At 37.1% G+C, this 21,059-nt stretch overlaps 1 protein-coding gene across 1 annotated transcript; it reads right to left on the bottom strand.

Moving 5' to 3' along the window:
* Positions 1–3,545: 3,545 nt before the first annotated feature.
* Positions 3,546–4,706, bottom strand: LOC117905573. The gene is made up of 2 exons (XM_034818471.1): positions 4,567–4,706; positions 3,546–4,470 (listed from the first exon to the last, which is right to left on the bottom strand). The coding sequence occupies exons 1-2, from the start codon at positions 4,704–4,706 to the stop codon at positions 3,546–3,548; spliced, it is 1,065 nt and encodes a 354-aa protein (XP_034674362.1).
* Between the last annotated feature and the right edge of the window lie 16,353 nt (positions 4,707–21,059).

The following is a 21,059-nucleotide window of genomic DNA, read 5'->3' as shown; positions in this document are numbered from 1 at the left end:
TGAAACGGATTACCAAAAGCAAGTTGATGAAATGTACTTCTTCGGCTATCGCTGCTGTATGAAGAAACATGGCATCAAGTGGGACGTCCCTTCAATTCCTCCGGGTGAAGAGGAGAAGCTGCGCGGCAAGCCTGCTCAATGAGAGCTTTTCTTTTTGTAATAATTTTTCTGTTTTTTCTCTTTGTATCTTATAGTCCGGAGAACTCTTTGTATGTAATTTTTCACAAGTATCAATAAAATATACTTATTCAAATTGCGTTTCTATCTTTTGTCTCTTCTTTCATTGGTAATACTACTTTAGATTAGATACATTCCATGGTTGTTGCAATGGGCTTCCGTCTAGCTTTTGTAGATGATAGGCTCCACTTTCACTTGCCTTAAACACTATATAGGGGTCTTCCCAGTTGGCTTGGAACTTTCATGCTCCTATATCAGCAGTATTTTCGAAAACTTTTATAAGTACCAGCGTACCATTTTTAAAGCTTCTGGGCCTTACTTTGCGATTGCAATGAGCTGATGCCCTTTGCTGATAGTCTGCCATCCAGATGGATGCAGTTTCTCTTACTTCGTCTGCCCAGTCCAAGTTTCTTCATAATTCTGCATTTTCATCATCCTGCCTTCCTGCCTCGGTCCGGATAGTGGGTAGCCCTATTTCTGTAGGAATGATTACGTCCATGCCGTATGCGAGGGCGAAGGGAGTGTTTCCTGTCGGACGTCCGGGTGTGGTTCGATAAGCCCATAGGACGCCGGGTAGCTCCTCCACCCATTTTCCTTTGGCTTGCTCGAGCCTTTTTTTTAAGGCAATTATCAGTGTCTTGTTTGTGGCCTCCGCTTGGCCATTGCTTTGAGGATAATGTGGCGTGGAGTATGAGCTCCGGATGTTTAGTTCCGAACAGAAATTTCGGAAAACTTTACTATCAAAATGTGAACCGTTGTTAGCTATGATGGTTTGGGGAATTCCAAAGCGGCAAATGATGTTCTTCCATACGAACTTGGTGACATCTTTGTCTTTGATGCTAGCATATGCTTCAGTTTCCACCCATTTACTGAAATAATCCGTGGCGACGAGCAGAAATTTCTTCTAGGCGGCTGCGACTGGGAAAGGTCCTACTATGTCCATGCCCCACTACAGGAAGGGCCAGGAGCTTGAAATTGGTTTCAATGTTTCTGACGGCACATGTGGTATGGGAGCATGCCTTTGACATTTGTCACATTTTTTGACATAGGCTGCCGCATCCTTCTTCATTGTGGGCCAGTAATATCCTTGCGAATGGGCCCTATGTGCCAGAGACCGACCGTCGGAATGATTTCCACATACTCCCTCATGCAACTCAGCCAATACATACAACACCTCTGAGTGATTTAGGCATATGAGGTAGGAACCTATAAAGGATCGCTTGTATAGGTGCCCCCCAATCAGGGTGAAGTGGGCGGCTTGCACCCGGATCTTGTGTGCTTGCTTGTGTTCTTCGGGCAGGGTGCCTGTCCGGAGATATTCTATGATAGCTTCCATCCAGCCTTTGTCGTTTGTTTCGTTTGCCTCAATGGCGTTGCAAGTGGAGGCTTCCGCGACGGAAGGCTTGACTTGCACATATACAGGCAATAATATGTCTTCTTTGATGGGGAGGGAAGTAGTTATGCCTGCCAGGGCGTCGGAACGTGAGTTTTCAGTCCGCCTGATTTTTTCAATCATCCATTCGGTGAATCGCTGCAAGGTGTCTCTTACTTTGGTTAAGTATCGCGCCATGCGCTCATCTTTGGCTTCGTATTCCTTCTGGACGTGTCTTACCACGAGCTGGGAATCACTATAGACTCGGAGCTTGGAGACGGATAGAGCTAGGGCAAGGTCCAATCCGGATAGGATGGCCTCGTATTCTGCTTCATTGTTAGAGGGGAGGAACCCTAGCCGGATGGCTTGCTCCAGGTGCTCCCCTATTGGGGATTGCAGTAGGAGTCCTACCCCGGATCCTGACGATCGGGAGGCTCCATCGACTCACAAAGTCCACCATTCTTCTTCGATTGGTTCCTTGTGCTGGATAGGCTTTCGGGAGTATTCCAGCACGAAGTCAGCCATCACTTGGCCTTTCATGAACAACTTGAGTTGGAACTCAATTCCATATTCGCTCAATTCTATGGCCCATTGAAGCATTCTCCCGGTTAGGTCTGGCTTGTGCAGGATGTTACGAATGGGTTGGTCAGTTAGCATGACCACCGAGTGGGCTTGGAAGTAGGAACAGAGTTTCTGGGCGGCACTTCGAAGAGCTAAGGTCGTTAGCTCCATTTTTTTAATACCTTGTTTCTACGTCTGCTAACGCTCTGCTGACGTAGTAAATAGGTTTCTGCTCTTTGGGTGAGGAGCAGCAGAACAGAGCAGCGCTAATTGCCCAATCTGACACAGCCAGGTACATATACAGTTTTCCTCTGGGGAGGGGGCTGCTTAGAATGGGTGGTTGCATGAGGCAACGCTTAATTTTTTTGAAAGCGTTCTGACAGCTGTCCATCCATTCGCTTGCTCCAGCTTTGCGGATGGCCAAGAAGAAGGGTTGTAGTTCATCAGTGAAGCGGGCTATGAAGCGCCCTAGCGCGACAAGCTTGCCCGTGAGGTGCTGTAATTCCTTTTTACTTTAGGGGGGTGATGTTTCCATGACTACCTTTACTTGATCCGGGCTAACCTCTATCCCCATTTGGCTGACCATAAATCCTAAGAATTTGCCGGTACTTACGCCGAAGGCGCATTTAGAAGGATTCAACTTCATGCCATATTCCCTTAAGAGTTGGAAGACCTCTTGTAAGTGGAGGGTATGTTCCTCTCGGGTTTTGATTTTGACCACGATGTCATCGATATACACCTCCACTGTGTGGCCAACCAGAGGTTTAAAAATCTTTGTCATCAGTCTCTGATAAGTGGCGCCAACGTTTTTGAGTCCGAATGACATGACTTTGTAGCAATAGAGGCCGTGTGGTGTTATGAAGGCTGTTTTTTCTTCGTCAGCTGGGGACATGGGGATTTGGTGGTATCCGGAGAAGGCGTCCAAAAAGGAGAGCATCCCTTGCCCAACAGTGGAATCCACAATTTGATCTATCCGTGGCAAAGGGAAACTGTCTTTTGGGCATGCATTATTGAGGTTGGTGTAGTCGACACACACCCGCCATTTGCCTTCTTTTTTGGGCACTACCACAACATTTGCTAACCAGTCCGGGTAATCTACTTCTCTGATGAACCCGACTTCTAGCAATTTGTCAATCTCATTCCGGATAATAATTTGTATGTCCGGGTGGAAACGTCTAACTCTCTACCGGATGGGTCTGGATGTTGGCAAGACGTTAAGCTTATGAGAGGTGATGGAGGGATGAATCCCCTTCATATCAGAATGCGCCCATGCAAAGACATCATGATTTTGTCGGAGGGCGTTTTGAATGTTCTGGGTCTCTTCGGGCGTTAAGAGGGAACTGATGTGTGTAAGGTGAGTACCTTCTCCCGAAATTTGGACTGTTTGCAAAGGATCCGCTACCGGGGGATCTTTGTCCGCCGGACACAGTGATTGCTATTGGTCAAGTGCATGGGTGGGCTCAGGGAGGGATGCATCCTCCTGGCTGGACCCTACTTCTCGTGCTATCTGGTAGCATTGGCGAGCGACTAACTGGCTGCCATATAGGTCAATTTGCCCATCGTTGGTAAGGAAACTCACCATTTGATGATATGTAGAGGGGATGGCTTTCATGTAGTGTAGCCATGTGCGCCCCAAGATGACATTGAAGGGCGATAAATCTTGTACCACCGAAAATTGTATGTCGAGAGTGATTGGGTCAACTTGGACCGACAGTACAATGTCTCCCAAGGAAGTAGTTGACGACCCGTTGAATCTGGACAGGATTCGCCCAGGGTTTTCAAGGCCCGTGAGACTATGCCCCATGTGGCTAACGATCGATGCTTGCACAAGATCGGCCGAGCTGCCTGGGTCAACCAGAATGCGTCTTACATCGAAGTCTCCTATCTTTAGGGATAGGATGAAGGCGTCGAGGTGTGGCTGCAGCGTCCGGGTGGGGTCTACTGGTGGGAAAATGATTGTCCCATCTATGGGGTGAGGGCCCCCTCCAGTTAGTCCAGGCCGGATGGAGTTGATACGCTCATGTACTGATGCGGCCCGCAACAACTTTTGTCTCTTTCGTTTAGAGTCATACTCCTCGTCAGTTGGGCCTCCGTTAATATAGTTTATAACGGCTTTGGGGGCGGCGGGGGCCCTGGGGGCTCCAGAATTGTGATTTTGGGAAGCGTCTCTACCTCTGGCATCTGAGCGAAGGTATTGCTTTAAATGTCCCGCCTTAATGAGCCTTTCAACCAGATAATGGAGGCATCTGCATGTCTCTGTTGTGTGACCGTGTTCCTTGTGGAAGACACATCTCTTGCTATGATCTCTTTTGAATGGGTCCGTTCCGAGGGGTCTAGGCCACCTGAAGTCGGACAAGCCTTAGATCATAGGAAGAAGTTTTTCATATGATATGGAAAGAAGCGTGAGGGGCAACATTTCCGGGCGACTTGGCCCTTCCTGCCTTTGATCGGACGACCTTGGCTGGTCCGGAAGCTTGGGACCTCTTTCCGTGCCACTTCTAGATGCCTGTCCAGCAACCACGACTTGCTGGGTGGCTGCTCGTACGTCATCTTCGAGCATTGAGTATTTGTTGGCATGTCTAAACAAGTCATCCATTGTTGTAGGAGGCTTTTTAGCGAGTGATTCGAAAAATGGAGTGCTTGGACAGATGCTTCGCTTGAAGATCTATAGGACAGCGTCCATGCTGTAAGCCTCTACCTGTAGTACGGCCTGACCGAACCGCTTCACGAACTCCCTTAAGGATTCGTTATCTTGCATTTTTATGTTTTGCAGAGTGCTAATATTCTGCTTATGTCGAGCAGAGCATAAGTATTGTCCCACGAAGGCTTCCGATAGATCTCTGAAATTGTCAACAGAGTTGGGAGGTAAGCGATGGAACCATGAGAGGGTCTGCCCTTGTAAGCTGGCGGGGAATACTTTGCACAGCAGTGCGTCGTTGCCAATATCGAGCGTCATGAGATGTCGATAATGCATGATATGGTCGAAGGGGTCGCTAGACCCGTCGTATGTGGAGAATTTTGGTACCGCATGTCGTCCAACCTTAGGGGTTCGTAATGAATGATATGAGAGCAGAAAGGCGTGGAGAGCATGTCGTCCAACCTTTTGCTGATGGAGCCAATGGGTGGCTCGTTCGGGAGGTTTCTCCAAACTTGTCGTACCGCTTGGTGCGGGGGAACGTTTTGCACCATAGGGGTGACCAAGGGGTCCCGGTGTGGTAGAACGTTCTGTGGCATAGGGGTGACCGCAGGATCATGGTGCACTCCCCATGTGGTGGCTAGTGGCGGCCTTGGCTTGCCAGGCTGCTGGGGGCCCAGTCTCGCACGCATCGCGCCTGACAACTGGGATCTTCTGTCACGTTGTTTCTTAGACGAGAAACGAGTAGAGTCTGAGCTTTCGTCACGGGGAGCTCGAGGCATGGGTGTGTGTGGCACACGTGGCCCAGCGTTGCATGTTTCAGGGATTGCTCCCGTTGTTCCAGGGTATATTGACTCTGGTTCTGGCCTCGAATTTGCTACCTGGCCTCATGAACGCTGATGACGGGGGGACCCCATCGATGAAGCCTGGATGCGTAGCACCGCGTTTTCTTCCCTTAGTTTTACTGTCTCTTGGAGGAGAGCTTGTAGTTGTCGTTCGCTTGCCAACTGTCTTCTTTCGATGGCTCGGCGCCACTCAGAATTATCTTCCTCTCCCCTACCAGATGAACGGCTTCGGGAAGGCGTGACCATGTTTGCTGGTGACTGAATCAGTGATATTCCCACAGACGGCGCCAATGTTGAGGCCTCACGTCCCTGGTGATCCACGTAGTTGCCAAATGGATGGACGCACGATCTCAACCAATATAGATTCCTGGTTCAGCTGCTCTTGCAAAAGGCGTTCGGACAGGGTGTCCGGACACACCCTCCGATGGTTTTGTCAGGCCTTGGTTAGAGAGAATAATCAGTTGGCATTTTACTACGGGCGGCTGATAGAGATCGTGGGAGGCGTCGTGACTGTCAGAGATCGTGGGAAATGACTTGTCGTCACTTCATTCCTGTCCTTTCACTCTGCAGGTGGTGGAACGTGGGCCATGGCAGGCTGTTGTGATGACGCGCAAGACTTGCTTACTTCCGTCAATGATCCGGACAAACATATTCAGATAAGTTATGTCGGTTGTCCAGATGTGCTATGGCGGTCGTCCGGATGTAATGTTTGTGAGTGTCGTGTGCTTCTCCTTTTAGGAAGTCCAGATAGGAGAAGCGCGCCACATGTACTCTTAGGGAAATCCGGATGGGGATAATCCGGATAAGATTGTGTGCCACGTGTCATCAGGGGGATGGGTCCCTACAATTAAGAGTTTTCACTATTTCAAGACTTTTAGCCCAAGCCTCCAAAGTTACAATTAAATTATAGTTTCAATCAATCATCTTGAACTTATGACTCCAATCACCGTCTTAGACTATGGTTCCTATGGACTCTTTCTCTCTCTCTCTCTATATATATATATATATATATATATATAACTCTTGATCTTCCTAAGCAATCTTATACTTAGTAATCTTCATGAGATTTACAAATTGATTTGGAAAGGATAAAGTTCTTAGTTTACAATTTTTTGCTCAAAAGAATACAAAGGAAACTAGGATTGAAGTGCATGTTGGGTTGGGTTTCTCTCTCATATGGAGGATGACCCATATATATCAAACCCAACAAAGCCCGTATGATATGAGCATTTTTGTCTTTTGGTGTAGGGGGTTTTTAAGAACCCCAAAAAGGATTCACTTCTCATAATATAGAGGAACAAGAGTGTAATCAATGATTTCGAGAGAGAAAAAAATTGAAGAGTGTGAAGGAGTCATTTTCATCCAAGTAATAGATCTTCATGATTTATGGTTTATTTAAGTCGAAACTTGGTTAGTTAGTTCATCACTTGTAGCTTTTCATTCTAGATGGTGGGATTATTGATCGGAGTTGTCTATTTCATTTTATAGCCGCCTAAACAGAGTTGGTCGAAAATAGAATCTTTTCATAGCAGTTTTGATCAATCTTCTTGATCTTTGTTTTGCACTATTGGATTGTGCTAAAATTTGGAAAGCAGTTTTGTCTCTTATGCCTCTTGATTCTGGTTGGTTGGATTGTTGATCAGAGTAGTAAGATATAATCTATAATCATCCGAATAGAGTAGGACGAAAAAATAGAGGAGAACATCTTAGTTTTATGTAGTCTTCATCAAAGAGTGATATCTCTTTGATCCTTAGTTTGATTGAAGTGAAATTTTAACAGGAGGATCAGAACTTGTGGTTCTTCTATCTGAATTATTAGATTGTTAATTGGAGTTTTTTTTGGACAGATTAGTATACCCAAATAGAACATCGAATTTGTGATCTCTTTATGTTACTCTTTTATTATTTGGTGTTTTTGTTACTCTTTTATTATTTGGTGTTTATGTTTGTGAAGCCAAGAAAATTTTTTTTCTTGATGATTGTTGTTGATGATTGTCCCTAATTATTGTCGAGGTAGATCGTGTACTCTCATTTTAGTTGATAGTGAAGCCTTTTTTGAGTGGACTCTGGTCCCGTGGTTTTTACTCCTCACATTGAGGAGGTGTTCCACGTTGAAAAATTCTAGTGCATGCATGGTTGATTTTAATTGTGATATTGTGTTAAACCTTCTCCCAATAGTGCATTGGATGTAAAAACAAGTTTAAAAACAATGGTGCACTCAAAAAGTACTTTCTTGGGGGTAATCTATATTTGGGTCATTCCAAGAAAATAGAGATTAGAAGCCAACTAGCCACTAAAAACACTTTTAGAAGCTTTAGTTGATCGTCGAACTAGATGTTGTACATTTAATGTGTTTCAAGTGATAGTTAGGAGAGACACATGGTGATCCAACTGACCCTCAGATTGAGTCAAAAAGGTTTTTACAATTCATTACATAAGGATGGATATTACCAACCTAGCTTACTTTATTTGGCCATAACTTCTTCAACTCAATTTTAATTTACAAACTACTTAAAGTGTTGCATTATTGACTTTCTAAGCTTCAAAACCGTATATAACTTACTGATCGATTGATTTTCCATCGTTTATTGGATCAAAACAAAATTTATAACCTAATTCACTATTTTAGAGTAGCTTGTACCCGATCAAAAAATGGTTTTAATACAAACTACTATAGTATAGTCGTTTTTAGGTGTCGTCCACTAGGATAGATTATTCTCGGTAATTAAGGCTTGAATGAGAGGAGAAGAAATGATTGTAATAAAGTGAAATTGATTTGAAAATTCATGGTGAAAAATCAATTTATCAATAATTTCTAATTGAGAAAAACAATGAAATGTGAAATAAAAGAAAATTAATAGGAAATGAAATTCTCGGATTTAGAATTTTCTAGAAAACACATTCTATGGTGAATAGATGTTGAGAACTAATTTTCATCAAGTTAGATTGAAAATCTAAATTTTCATCTAAATAGATTTTTGATTTAACTGTAGGTCTAGATCTAATTTCTCTTCAAATTAGGTTATTTAATCCAAGAGATCAATTCAAATCATATATTTAATTCATCTTAAATTATATTTCAATGATTCACACAATGCAACTATTTAATCTCATCAAATATAGCTTTTAAGAATTTAATGAATCTACCTAGTTTGCATTGTAGTAGTCATCCAAGACAATTTGAAAAGAAAATTCCTCAAATTTCAATTAATTAATCATTTGGATCAAATTACCTTTGCAATTAAAACTCATTTCTCTAATTCACCATAGATCTTGCCTTTAGATCCTCCTTCATCCAAGAAAAACAAGATTTAGCCACTCATGTTTAGAGATTTGGTCTCACAAGATGTGTATGGCTAGTGAGAAAATGAGAGAAAATAAAGGAAAATAGAGAATTCTATTGAGAGAGAAAATATGAAAAATTCTACAATTAGACATGTCCAAAAAGCTCTTTACATGAGAAATTCAAGTTTCTATTTATAGGTCAAGGTCAAGTGGACACTTGGAAACCTCTCATTAGTCTTATAGAACCTTCCAAATTTAAAGAAATCTAGAAGTTTAACATTTTGCATGAAATCTAGATATTTGCATAAGATATTCACATTTTGCATGATCATGCAAAATTCTAAGGTGAGTGGTTGCAACATGTTGAAACACTAGTTGGACTATTTTGCATGAGTGTGCGAATTTTTCGCATGATCATGCGAATATGCAACATTTGGTTTTTGAGTTTCTCTTTGCCATTTATTCCATTTCATTCTTTTGATTCCACCTTAATTACTTATGAGAATTTGGTCATGCCAAAACCCTTTTTTATTCTTGGATATAATTTGGTCTATTATTATTTTTCACCCATTTGGTCCATGAAGAACTAATACATGGATATCTTGCAAAAATATGTACCAAAGTCCTCCTAAAAGCCAACACTTTTAATGATCTGCTATATTAAAACAAATATACATGGGCGAGCAAAGGAAAAACAATACAGTAAAAAGGGTTATAAATAAGGGATGTTTATGTATGGTCGTAAAAACATCATTGTACAACAAATGAAACCAACAATTAATAATTAATATAAATTAAAACAATAAATAAAAATTAATATATGAATAATATTACGTATGAAATGCTCGTGGATCCCTTAAAACATTAACATGCTATTTGAAATCATTAGTTTCATTCATTTCGAGCCCATAGCAATTGTTCAAAATGTCGTGTAATACACATGCAATATTATTTTGGATAAACTGAAGATATAGTCTCATATTGTAATCACATGATCCTGTGATTTTCCTTTACCATTCACCACTGCAACATTATCTATACCAAATTCATCTTCCAACTTCTTTGATCATACCAAGTATTGAATAGCTTTAAACATGTCACCAGATAGGAAATATTAACTAAATAAAAATATATAAAATAAAAAATATTAAAAAGTAAATAAAATGTTTATTACAAAAATATCGTAGAATTGATATCAATTCTTGGTTAAGTCTATGTTCGATTACAAGTTTGTGTTGTTGGATCCAATCTTGTAGGCTTATGTGGTGTCAAAAAAAAATTATACGTTGTTCAGATTCTACTTAACTATGATAGCCAGCCAACACATACTGCTTATAAAAAGTTTTTGCAATATCATAGGAATGGAATTCTCCATCAATTGGATGCACTATTTTCAAAGTCACCAAATTGAAATAGTTTCCTTTTCCTTCTGCTTTATATATATTGTCTTTAATATGTCTGATATTATAATAGCTAATAGTGTTACGGACGTTAAACTTATCATTAATATCAATCATTCGTAAAAAATATATAGTAATTTTTTTCACAATCTATTCATTGCACATTGAGACTCTCAAAGTGTTAGAAAAGTTAATAAAAAAAATTGGTATAAGTATGTTGCATGCAACACTTACTATTAATCAAATTTATGTGAAATGCTAGTAGTATATAGAATATCATCCCAAGAAAACCAGGCCAAAGAAGGTTTAACTCTTCGTCTAAAACTTAAACATTTCCCTACATTACATAAACACATATATCTTTTAAATTTATATAAAAAAAATAAGGTATAAATAAAAGAGAAATAAATTAAACTTGTTACAACATCATGAGCTACAAGATTCCCCATGAAGACAAAAATGACCAAGGGTAATTTGAATAATGAGAATTTGACCATGCTATTTCTTGACTATAATTTGGTCTGTTATTATTTTTGACCAATTGAGTCCATGAAGAACTAATACATAGATATCTTACAGAAATATGTGCCAAAGTCTTAAAGGCCAACACTTTTAATGATTTACTATACTGAAGTAGAGATAAGTGGGTAAGCAAACAAAAAGCAGTACGATAAGAAGAGATCATAAATAAGATATGTTTATGTATAGTCATAAAAACATCACTGTACAACAAATGAAACCAACAATTAATAAATAATATAAATTAAAACAATAAATAAAAATTAATATATGAATAATCTTACTCATGAAATGCTCGTGGATCTCTCAAAACATCAATAAGCAATTTGAAATCATTAGTTTGATTCATTTCGAGCTCATAGTAGTTGTTTAAAATGTCATATAACACACGTGCAATATTATTATGGATAAACTAAAGATCTATCCTCATATTATGATCACATAATCTTGAGATTTTCGCTCTACCGTTCATTATTGCTACATTATCTATATTAAATCAATCTTTCAGCTTTATTGATGATACCAAGTATTGAATAGCTTCAAACATATCATCGGATATAAAATATTAACTAAATAAAAATATATAAAATAAAAAACATTAAAATGTAAATAAAATATTTATTACAAAAACACTGCAGAATTGATATCAATTCTTGGTTAAGTCTAAGTCTGATTACAAGTTGGTGTTGTTGGATCCAATCTTGTAGGTTGATGTGGTGTTCAAAAACAATTATACGTTGTCCAGATTTTACATAACTATGATAGCCAACCAACACATACTACTTATCCAAAGTTTTTGATATCATAGGAACAAAATTCTCTATCATTTGGATGCAATGTTTTCAAAATCACCAACCTAAAATGGTTTCCCTCTCCTTCTATTTCATATATATTGTCTTTAATATGTTTGACATTATAGTAGCTGATAGTTCTATGGACGTTAAACCTGTCACTAATATCAATCATTTGTAAAAAATGATATAGTAATTTTTTTCACAATCTATCCATTGCACATTGATACTCTCAAAGTATTAGAAAAGTTAATAAAAAAAATGACATAAGTATGTTGTATGCAACACTTACTATTAATAAAATTTATGTGAAATATTAGTAGCATATGGAATACCATCCCAAGAAAACCAGGCCAAAGAGGTTTAACTCTTCGTCTAAAACTTGAGCATTTCCCTACATTACATAAACACATATATCTATTAGATTTATATATATATATATATATATATATATATATATATATAAATGTATAATAAAATAGAAATAATTTAAACTTGCCATGACATCATGAGTTACAAAATTTCCCATGAAGACAAAAAATGACCAAGGGTAATTTGAATAATGAGAACTTGGTCATGCTAAAACCCTTTTCAATTCTTGGCTATAATTTGGTCTATTATTATTTTTCACCAATTGGGTCCACGAAAAGCTAATACATGGATATCTTTCAGAAATATGTGCCAAAGTCCTCCTAAAGGCCAACACTTTTAATTATCTGCTATATTGAAGTAAAGATATGTGGGCAAGCAAACGAAAAGCAGTATGACAAGAAGGGGTCATAAATAAAGGATGCTTATGTATGATTATGAAAACATCATTATACAACAAATGAAACCAACAATTAATAATTAATATAAATTAAAACAATAAATAAAAATTAATATATGAATAATCTTACTCACGAAATGCTCGTAAATCCCGTAAAAAAATCATAAGCAATCTGAAATAATTAGTTTCATTCATTTCAAGCCCATAGTAGTTGTTCAAAATGTCGGGTAACACACGTGCAATATTATTATGGATAAACTGAAGATCTAATCTCATATTGTCATCACATAATCTTGTGATTTTTCTTCTACCATTCATCACTGCTACATTATCTGTACCAAATCCAATGTCCAGCTTCTTTGATGATACCAAGTATTGAATAACTTCAAACATGTCACCGAATAGGAAATATTAACTAAATAAAAATATAAAAAACATTAAAAAGTAAACAAAATGTTTATTAGAAAAATACCGTAGAATTGATATTAATTCTTGGATAAGTCTATGTCCTATTACAAGTTGGTGTTCTTGGATCCAATCTTGTAGGCTAATGTGGTGTTCAAAAACAATTATACGTTGTCCATATTAATCATAACTATGATAGTCAACCAACACATACTGCTTATCCAAAGTTTCCGCAATATCATATGAACAAAATTCTCTATCATTTGGATGCATTGTTTTCAAAGTCACCAACTTAAAATAGTTGTCTTTTGCTTCTGCTTCATATATATTATCTTTAATATGTCTGACATTATAGTAGTTAATAGTGCTATGGACATTAAACCTGTCATTAATATCAATCATTCGTAAAAAAAATATATAGTAATTTTTTTCACAATCTATCCATTACACATTGAGACTCTCAAAGTGTTAGAAAAGTTAATAAAAAAAATGCATAAGTATGTTGTATGCAATACTTACTATTAATAAAATTTATGTGAAATACTAGTAGCATATGGAATACATTCCCAAGAAAATTAGGCCAAATAAGGTTTAACTCTTCGTTTAAAACTTGAGCATTTCCCTACATTACATAAACAAGTATATCTATTAGATTTATAAAAAAATAATGTATAAATAAAATAGAAATAATTTAAACTTGCCACGACTTCATGAGCTATAAGATTTTCTATGAAGACAAAAAATGACCAAAGGTAATTTGAATAATAAGAACTTGCCCATGCCAAAACCTTCTTCAATTCTTGGTTATAATTTGGTCTATTATTATTTTTCACTAATTGAGTCCATGAAGAGCTAATGCATGGATATCTTTCAGAAATATGTGTCAAAGTCCTCCTAAAGGCCAATACTTTTAGTGATTTGCTATATTGAAGCAGAAATATGTGGGCGAGCAAATGAAAAGTAGAACGACAAAAAGGGATCATAAATAAAGAATGCTTATGTATGGTCATGAAAATATCATTGTACAACAAATGAAATCAACAATTAATAATTAATATAAATTAAAATAATAAATAAAAATTAATATATGAATAATCTTACTCATGAAATACTCGTAGATCCCTTAAAACATCAATAAGCAATCTGAAACCATTAGTTTTATTAATTTTTAGTCCATAGCAATTGTTCAAATGTCGTGTAACACACGTGCAATATTATTATGGATAAAATGAAGATCTAGTCCCATATTATCATCACATAATTTTGTGATTTTCCTTCTACCATTTACCACTGCTACATTATCCGTACCAAATCCATTGTCGAGTTTTTTTTATGATACCAAGTATTGAATAACTTTAAACATGTCACCGAATAGGAAATATTAATTAAATAAAAATATAAAAAATAAAAAAACATTAAAAAGTAAACAAAATGTTTATTAGAAAAATACCGTAGAATTGATATCAATTCTTGGATAAGTCTATGTCTAATTACAAGTTGGTGTTCTTGGATCTAATGTTGTAGGCTAATTGATTCATGCCTAATTGGTGTCTCAGCTGATTCGTGTCCAGCTGGTGCTCCTTGATTGAGGGATTAATCAACAAAATTTATAACCTATTACACCATATACTAAGGTAGCAAAGACAAAGCTACTATAGCATAGTGGCTCTAGGATCGTTCACTGGGATGGGTTTTCACTTCACAAATGATATTAATTCAAAGCTGAATTGGTGCCTTTTCATTTCAAGGTTAGCTTTAAAAGAAAACATAAAGACGTTTGAACAAAGATTGGTTTTAAGCTAACCAAAAATAGTAACTGATTTTACTTAGAAAAGTGTTTCTTGGAGTTTCAGATCACTAGGCTCAGATTCCTCATGCAAAAAGGGAGTTTCGGTCACTTGTTTCTTTTCCTCGCATTAGAGAATTAACATATAGTTCCTTCTCCAACCGGTGTTGTACAGATGCTTCCCATTAATGGGTTCAAGCACTAAATCCCTCTCACTGATGCAACTTGCAATGGCTCATACCTCTCACCTAGCACTTGCCATTCAAGGTGATCTTTAACCTTGGATTACCCGTCACAAGCTCGCAAGAGATAACTAATGGATGTCTTCTTGGAGTCCAAAAGCTTACCAAGTGTTGGCTATTCTAGAAAATCCTACCTTCAAACCACCTCCCAAAGGCTCGCAAGGGGTAAACTAGTGAATCTCCATGGATGGAGATCACTTGCCTTACCAAGTGTTGGCCCAGGTGATTTAAAGGAGTTTTAAGTTAACTAAAAAGATAAAAACCATTAACGGGTCACACTTTCTCTTCATTAACAACTAAAACAACAAAACTTCCAATTTATGCATGTGGAAACTTACCCGGTTACCTTAGTTCCAAGAGACAAAGAGTCTAGCCTCTCATCCTCTGAGAAAACATCTCAGAGAATGTTTGGCTAGCAAGAAAATGAAAATGAAAGAGAAGACAAGAATATATATAGGAAAAACAGAGCAAGTGCTCTGTATTTTACTTCCTTCCCAAAACTGTACAAAGGATCCCCTTGGAAAAAAACCCCAACACCCCCAGAACAGGCTCCTCGGGCTCCCTTTAAACCAAAATTACAATGATAGCAATTCCCTTGATATTTTGCCAAATTCCTAGCTTAAAAACTAAGGAAACCTATCATTGGTGACTTACAAGGAGAATTTGGGCATTTGGGCAACAAAAATCTAATGAAAAAATATCTCCAAGTGTCGGTTACAAATATCGGGAAGCACTAAGGACCACATCGCAGGTGAAAGGTGAGGTCTGCGAAATTTCGCAGGTGCACAAGAAGGGCTGCGAAATTTCTTCATAGCAACCAGCTGCTTCAACACCTTCACGAAATTGACTTCCATCTTGTGGAGTTTGGCTTCCATCGCGGCGTGAAGCTTCAGGGGAAATCCATAGCACTGTGCAAAAGTGTTGCGAAATCACTTCGCAACAAAATGGTGATTTCGCAGCACTTTTCTGAAGCCTTCCTTCCTTCAGCTTGGAGCAGTTATCTTCCAAAGGCTGTAACTTCCTCATTTCAGCTCCAAATTGCACACGGTTTGAGGCATTGGATTGTTGACTTCCCAAGCTTTCAAATGACATATTGTATGCATAATTTGGACTTCAGGAAGTGCTCCAAAAATGGCTGCAGTGACTGTCATCAAGAGTGCTCCATGGCTGGATCCTCTTTGCTTCTTTCCTTGCATTCCGGATTTTGCTTATGGAAAAAATGCTTCAAAGCTTTGATTCTTCATGCCTCTAAGCTTCCCATTCTTTTCCAAGGATTCCAAATAACTCTCCTCAATCTTGGATTGCTTTGGTGATCAAATTACTAACAAAAACACCAAAACTTACACAATTTGATTAGAATTGATTGCAAGGGGCCTTAACATGCTAATTGGGTTAAAAGGCAATAATTACTACTCAAGAGTGTTTAAAAGGATTAATTAAAAGCTATCAAATAGCACTTTTTGAGTAGTAATCACTCCCCCCAACCGACATATTGCTAGTCCCTTAGCAATGAATGAGAGAAAAAGAAAATAAAAGTACCATAATTTACAACATCATGCTAATCACTTCCAAAAAATATTTAAGTGGCATGACTGATCTAACTCTCACATGGAACATTAAAGAAATAAAACTCAAACTTCAATAGGAGTTATCAAATAATTTGCCTAGTCACAATTCATAAAGAGTAGGCATTATGCAACTTTAAGCTTTAAAAGAGTTTCTACTCCCAAAGGGTCAAACCTTACTCTTCCACAAAAATCTAAGTGTTACTTATTAGCTTCCGAATATAGTATGTTGAACTAATCTCACCCCTCAACCTAGTTTTTTTTTTTTTCAAAGCTTAGCAAACTAATCAACCTCCAATAGGCTAAGAACGCACCTCTTTTCTTTCACACTTTTTTTTTTTTATTGTAGGAGTACAAGGCTTAAAGGCATTTTTTTTTTCTAAATTGTCCATGTAACGGGGGTCCATCGATGACTCCCAACCAATCAAGGTTTAGGGCATCAAGCTTTAAGGATCTTTCAACCACTAACTCCTCGGATTTCACCTCGGACTTTTGAGAATGAATTTTAATACCCAAGTACCTACAATATGTTAAACTCCACCTATCCACCCATATAACGAGCATTGAGGTCGGTGACTCCCAACCAATGAAGGCTTAGGGCACCAGGTTTTAAAGATTTTCACCATATACCCCTCAGACCTTGCTCGGGTTTCAAGGTAAGCAAACATTTTTTTTTTTTTTTTTCAAAGACTCATTGGCCTTTCACAAGGTGTCCCAACACTATTAAATGAGGTCAAAGGTACCAAGTCTAAAATTTTCCTAAGTCAAGAGGGAAAATAGTTTTTCATCTTATAATCGGAACCTAGTGTGTACAGTGTGTGAATAGCTTAAAGTGGAAGAACTAAGGTTGAATTCAATAGATGTTCAACAATTCATCAACTTTAATAAGCATAATATAAACTCTAAGTCAAGTAAAAAGACAAAAATTCAATTTCTCCCTTTTCATTTTTGAAAATTTTTCCTTAATAACCATGGAGAGTAGAATAAAAACTTAAAAATTTTAAAAATTAAGCAAAAAGCAACTAAATTACCAAAATAACTTAGCATTAATAGCAATACTTACTTCCTCAACTCTCCCCCCAACCAAGCTGAACATTGTCCTCAATGTGACAAAAGCGATTAAAAAATAGGGAGGAAGTGGTACCTCCTGAGTGACATGGAGTCTGAGTCGTATAGGAGAAACCACATGTTTCAAAGAAAACATAAGAGTTATTGAGTAGAGGAAATAAAAAAATGCCAAGCTTAAACAAAAAATGATGTCTATGTATGATTCTGAGAAAGTAAAACATAAGATATGATCAATGGATACCTCCAATCCCAGAATATAAAGCATCATAACATGGAGCTATGTATACTAATATAATATGTAAAGACATAAATAAAGAGATGATCAAGTAATGGAAGGGTCCTGTGGAGCTGATGCATCTGTGGTGGCCTCTTGAGTGGATTGGATCAGGACTTTGGCCTCTGCTCTGGTAGTCTCCTTGGGTGGCATAGTCTCCTCAACTGGAGCTCTCAGTTGGTAGCTATGGGCTTTGATGGTTTTAAGGAGGTCAGATATGGAATGAAAGTGTAGACCCTTAATTTTGTCCTCATAGCACATGTCCTATTAAATACTTGTTCGATACTTTACAGTAGTTCCTTGGTGGCCCATAGCTGCTCATGCTACTTACCTTTCTTGAGCCACCTTGGAGACTCTGATTGAAGGATCGCCTAACCCCTTTATTGTGACCCTTGGCAGCCCTAATTTAGACTTAGGTTCACTTAGGCACCCTAGGCCCACTTAGGCACCCTAGGCCCATTAAGGCCCTCTAGGCTCACTTAGCCATCCTAGACCCTTTAGGTCCATTAGGCACCACCCTAGGCCCACTTAGGCACACTTAGGCCCATTAGGCACCGTCTTTGGTCCACTTAGGCCCTTTAGGTCCATTAGATGCACTCGAGGCCCATTAAACATTTTTTGCATGACTTGAGTTGCTCACATGATTGCATGGTTACATAGATTGCATGACACTTTACTATTATTATTATTATTATTATCTTTATTTACTTAATTATTTTGTTAATTTAATTTGTTTCTTTATTTTATAATTTTCTAAAACACCTTGGGATTCATTCATTAAGTCTAATTTTCTTTATGTTTTTGTAGAGAAACTCACCAAAGGAATCATCACTAGAGAGAAAAAGGAAGGTTGAAAACATGTATTGGCAAGGATATTCATGCGTTGAAGGATGGATTCAAGGTGGTTGGAAGAGGAGAGGACGTATGGAAGGAAATGAACTAAGAAGGAAAGCAAGTACGCACCCATGCATGTGCTGATTGTGCTTCTGAAGGAAATGAATGAAGAAAGAAAATTACCAAAGCTGTTTTGGCATGGAAAAAGGAAAGGTTCAATGGGTATTTGGACGGAATAAAGACCATGTTCAGGAAGGAGAGTCCTGATGATGCTGGACTGACGTGGATGATTGAGGCTCTCCGGGCTGGTGATTTGTCTTCCCATGTTAGCAGAGTACTAAAAAGGAAGGTTAGATAAGAGAGGGGACGCTTTCAGCACGCATAAGAGAGTCTAATGCCTTAGAAGAAGCAAGAACAACCAGCTGCACCATTCTTGGGGCGCTTTCAGCATACATCAGAAGAGAGGGTGACACCAAACGGGAAGGAGATCAACAGCCGCACTAAGGGGAATCCGGGTGAGAGGAGCAAAGTTACTTTCTGGAATGTGAGAGGGTGCAGCCGCACCATTGAGAGGAGGAATTCCGGAACAGCCGCACCATTGAGAGGACAATTTCTGAATTAGCCGCACCAGAATTTTAAGGAGAGATTCTTCCGTCCGGAGAGCTACAGATTGATTCCGAAGCGTGATCCTCCATTTCTTGTGTTGCCACAACACTTTGCGCGATACCCGAGCATCTCCGGCAACATCTTATGGCCATTGGAGATTCGCACCAGCTTGTTAATCCCGCCACCTAAACACCACAGCCGCACCAGATTTTTAAAGGAAATTCGTCTCCACGCAGCACTTTGGGGACTGTGCAAGTATCTGCAGCCACCACGCCATGCATCATTCGAATTGTTTATTTTAAATAAATAAAAAAAAAATCTTGCTCGGTGGAAAGTGGTCTTCAAGTTTTGAAAAAGCCCTTGAGAATTTGCCGTGCATGGATGTCCACCACACAAGTCACCTTTGGAATTGTTTTTTTAATAAAAAACTCTTACTGGTGGAAAGTGGCCTCCACGTTTTAAGGTAAACTAATTCATCCCATTATAATTTTGTTTCATGAGATATTCAATTCAATTCAATTCATACTTGCTTAGGATTTTATCTATTGTTTAGTTTTAATTATTTCCAATAACATTATATTCATGATTTAGTTTTAAAATTATTCCTATTTGGCCTATGCATTTTAAATTTTATTTTATTTTTTATTGTAAATTCATATTTAGTTTAAATGTCAATTTTTAATTTTTCTTAACTAAATAAACAAATTAATTTTGACTTATTATTCTAACTTGAAAATTATGATTTTGTTTAATGTAGTTACAATTTATTTTCTTAGTTTGACAAATTAGTTTTTTAGTATTGGTTTGGGCAATTTTGTTAATAATGGAAAAGTTAAGATTTGTTAGAGTTTAGATAATTTGTTATGATAGTTAAAAAATCATTTTTTATGAATTGATTCTATAGGTTAGAGATTTAGTTTTAAAAATCATTTTTGTTAGTTTTAAATTTTACCTTAGATTTAAGCACTCTTATAAAATTTTAGTTCATTAAAATAATCGATCATATATATATTTATCCAATTATAAATTAATTATTACTGATTTATCATTTTTGCTTGAAAATTATGATTTATGTTTAATGTAGTTACAATTTATTTTCTTAGTTCGACAAATTAGATTTTTTATTTATTTACTTATTATTATTATTTTTAAGTATTGGTTTGGGGCAATTTTGCTGATAATGGAAAAGTTAGGAATTTTTAGAGTTTGGATAATTTGTGATAATGGTTAAAAATTTAGAATTTTGATTGGCATTATTTTTGTTCTCAATTAGGAAATTCATAATTTCTTTTAGTTTAGTTTTAATTTATCTTTTAGTTTAAATGTTATTAAAATTTAGTTTATTAGTTCAATTGTTTCCATGTCACTCTTTTCATATCTAAAGGTTGTTAAATTTAATTCATGATTCATCCTTTTAGTTTATTAGTTTTAGAATTTAAGTTGGTTAATTTATTTCATTCCGCATTGATATATTCATGTTTTAAAATATAAAAAAAAATAAAAATAAAAATAAAATAAATAAATAAAAATAAATAATTATTTTAGTTTTGATTGATCCTGTTTTAGTTGATATTTTTTTTAGAGTTTTAAATAATTTGGTTGGTTTCATATTGTTTGGTTTATGTTAAGATTTTTTTATTCCATTTTTCCATTAATTCTATGCTTTCGAATTGTAGGCTATTAGTTTAATCTATTCCCATGTTGTCATTTTGTGTTTAAAAATAGTTCATTTTAGTTTTTGACTAATTTTATTTATTCTATGTGTTTGTTTTCTTTTATTCAATTGTTTAGTTAGTCGATTAAATTTATGACTCAAAACCGTCAATATTAGTTGATACGTATCGTTTGTACTATTTTAAAGATCACATAATATTTAGTGCTTGATTAAGTATATCTTAAGATTAAATGTTTTTTTAAGTTTCAAT

Source organism: Vitis riparia, chromosome 18 (genome assembly GCF_004353265.1).
Source record: "Vitis riparia cultivar Riparia Gloire de Montpellier isolate 1030 chromosome 18, EGFV_Vit.rip_1.0, whole genome shotgun sequence".
NCBI classification, from domain to species: Eukaryota; Viridiplantae; Streptophyta; class Magnoliopsida; order Vitales; family Vitaceae; genus Vitis; species Vitis riparia.
This window is presented reverse-complemented; position numbering and strand designations above follow the sequence as displayed.

Excerpts from the sequence above, each read along its gene's own strand:
- LOC117905573 (XM_034818471.1), bottom strand. The coding sequence starts at position 4,706 with ATGGATGACTTGTTTAGACATGCCAACAAATACTCAATGCTCGAAGAT. Across the intron at positions 4,471-4,566 it reads AAGCTTCCGGACCAGCCAAG|AGGCTTGTCCGACTTCAGGT; the intron begins GTCGTCCGATCA and ends TCCTATGATCTA.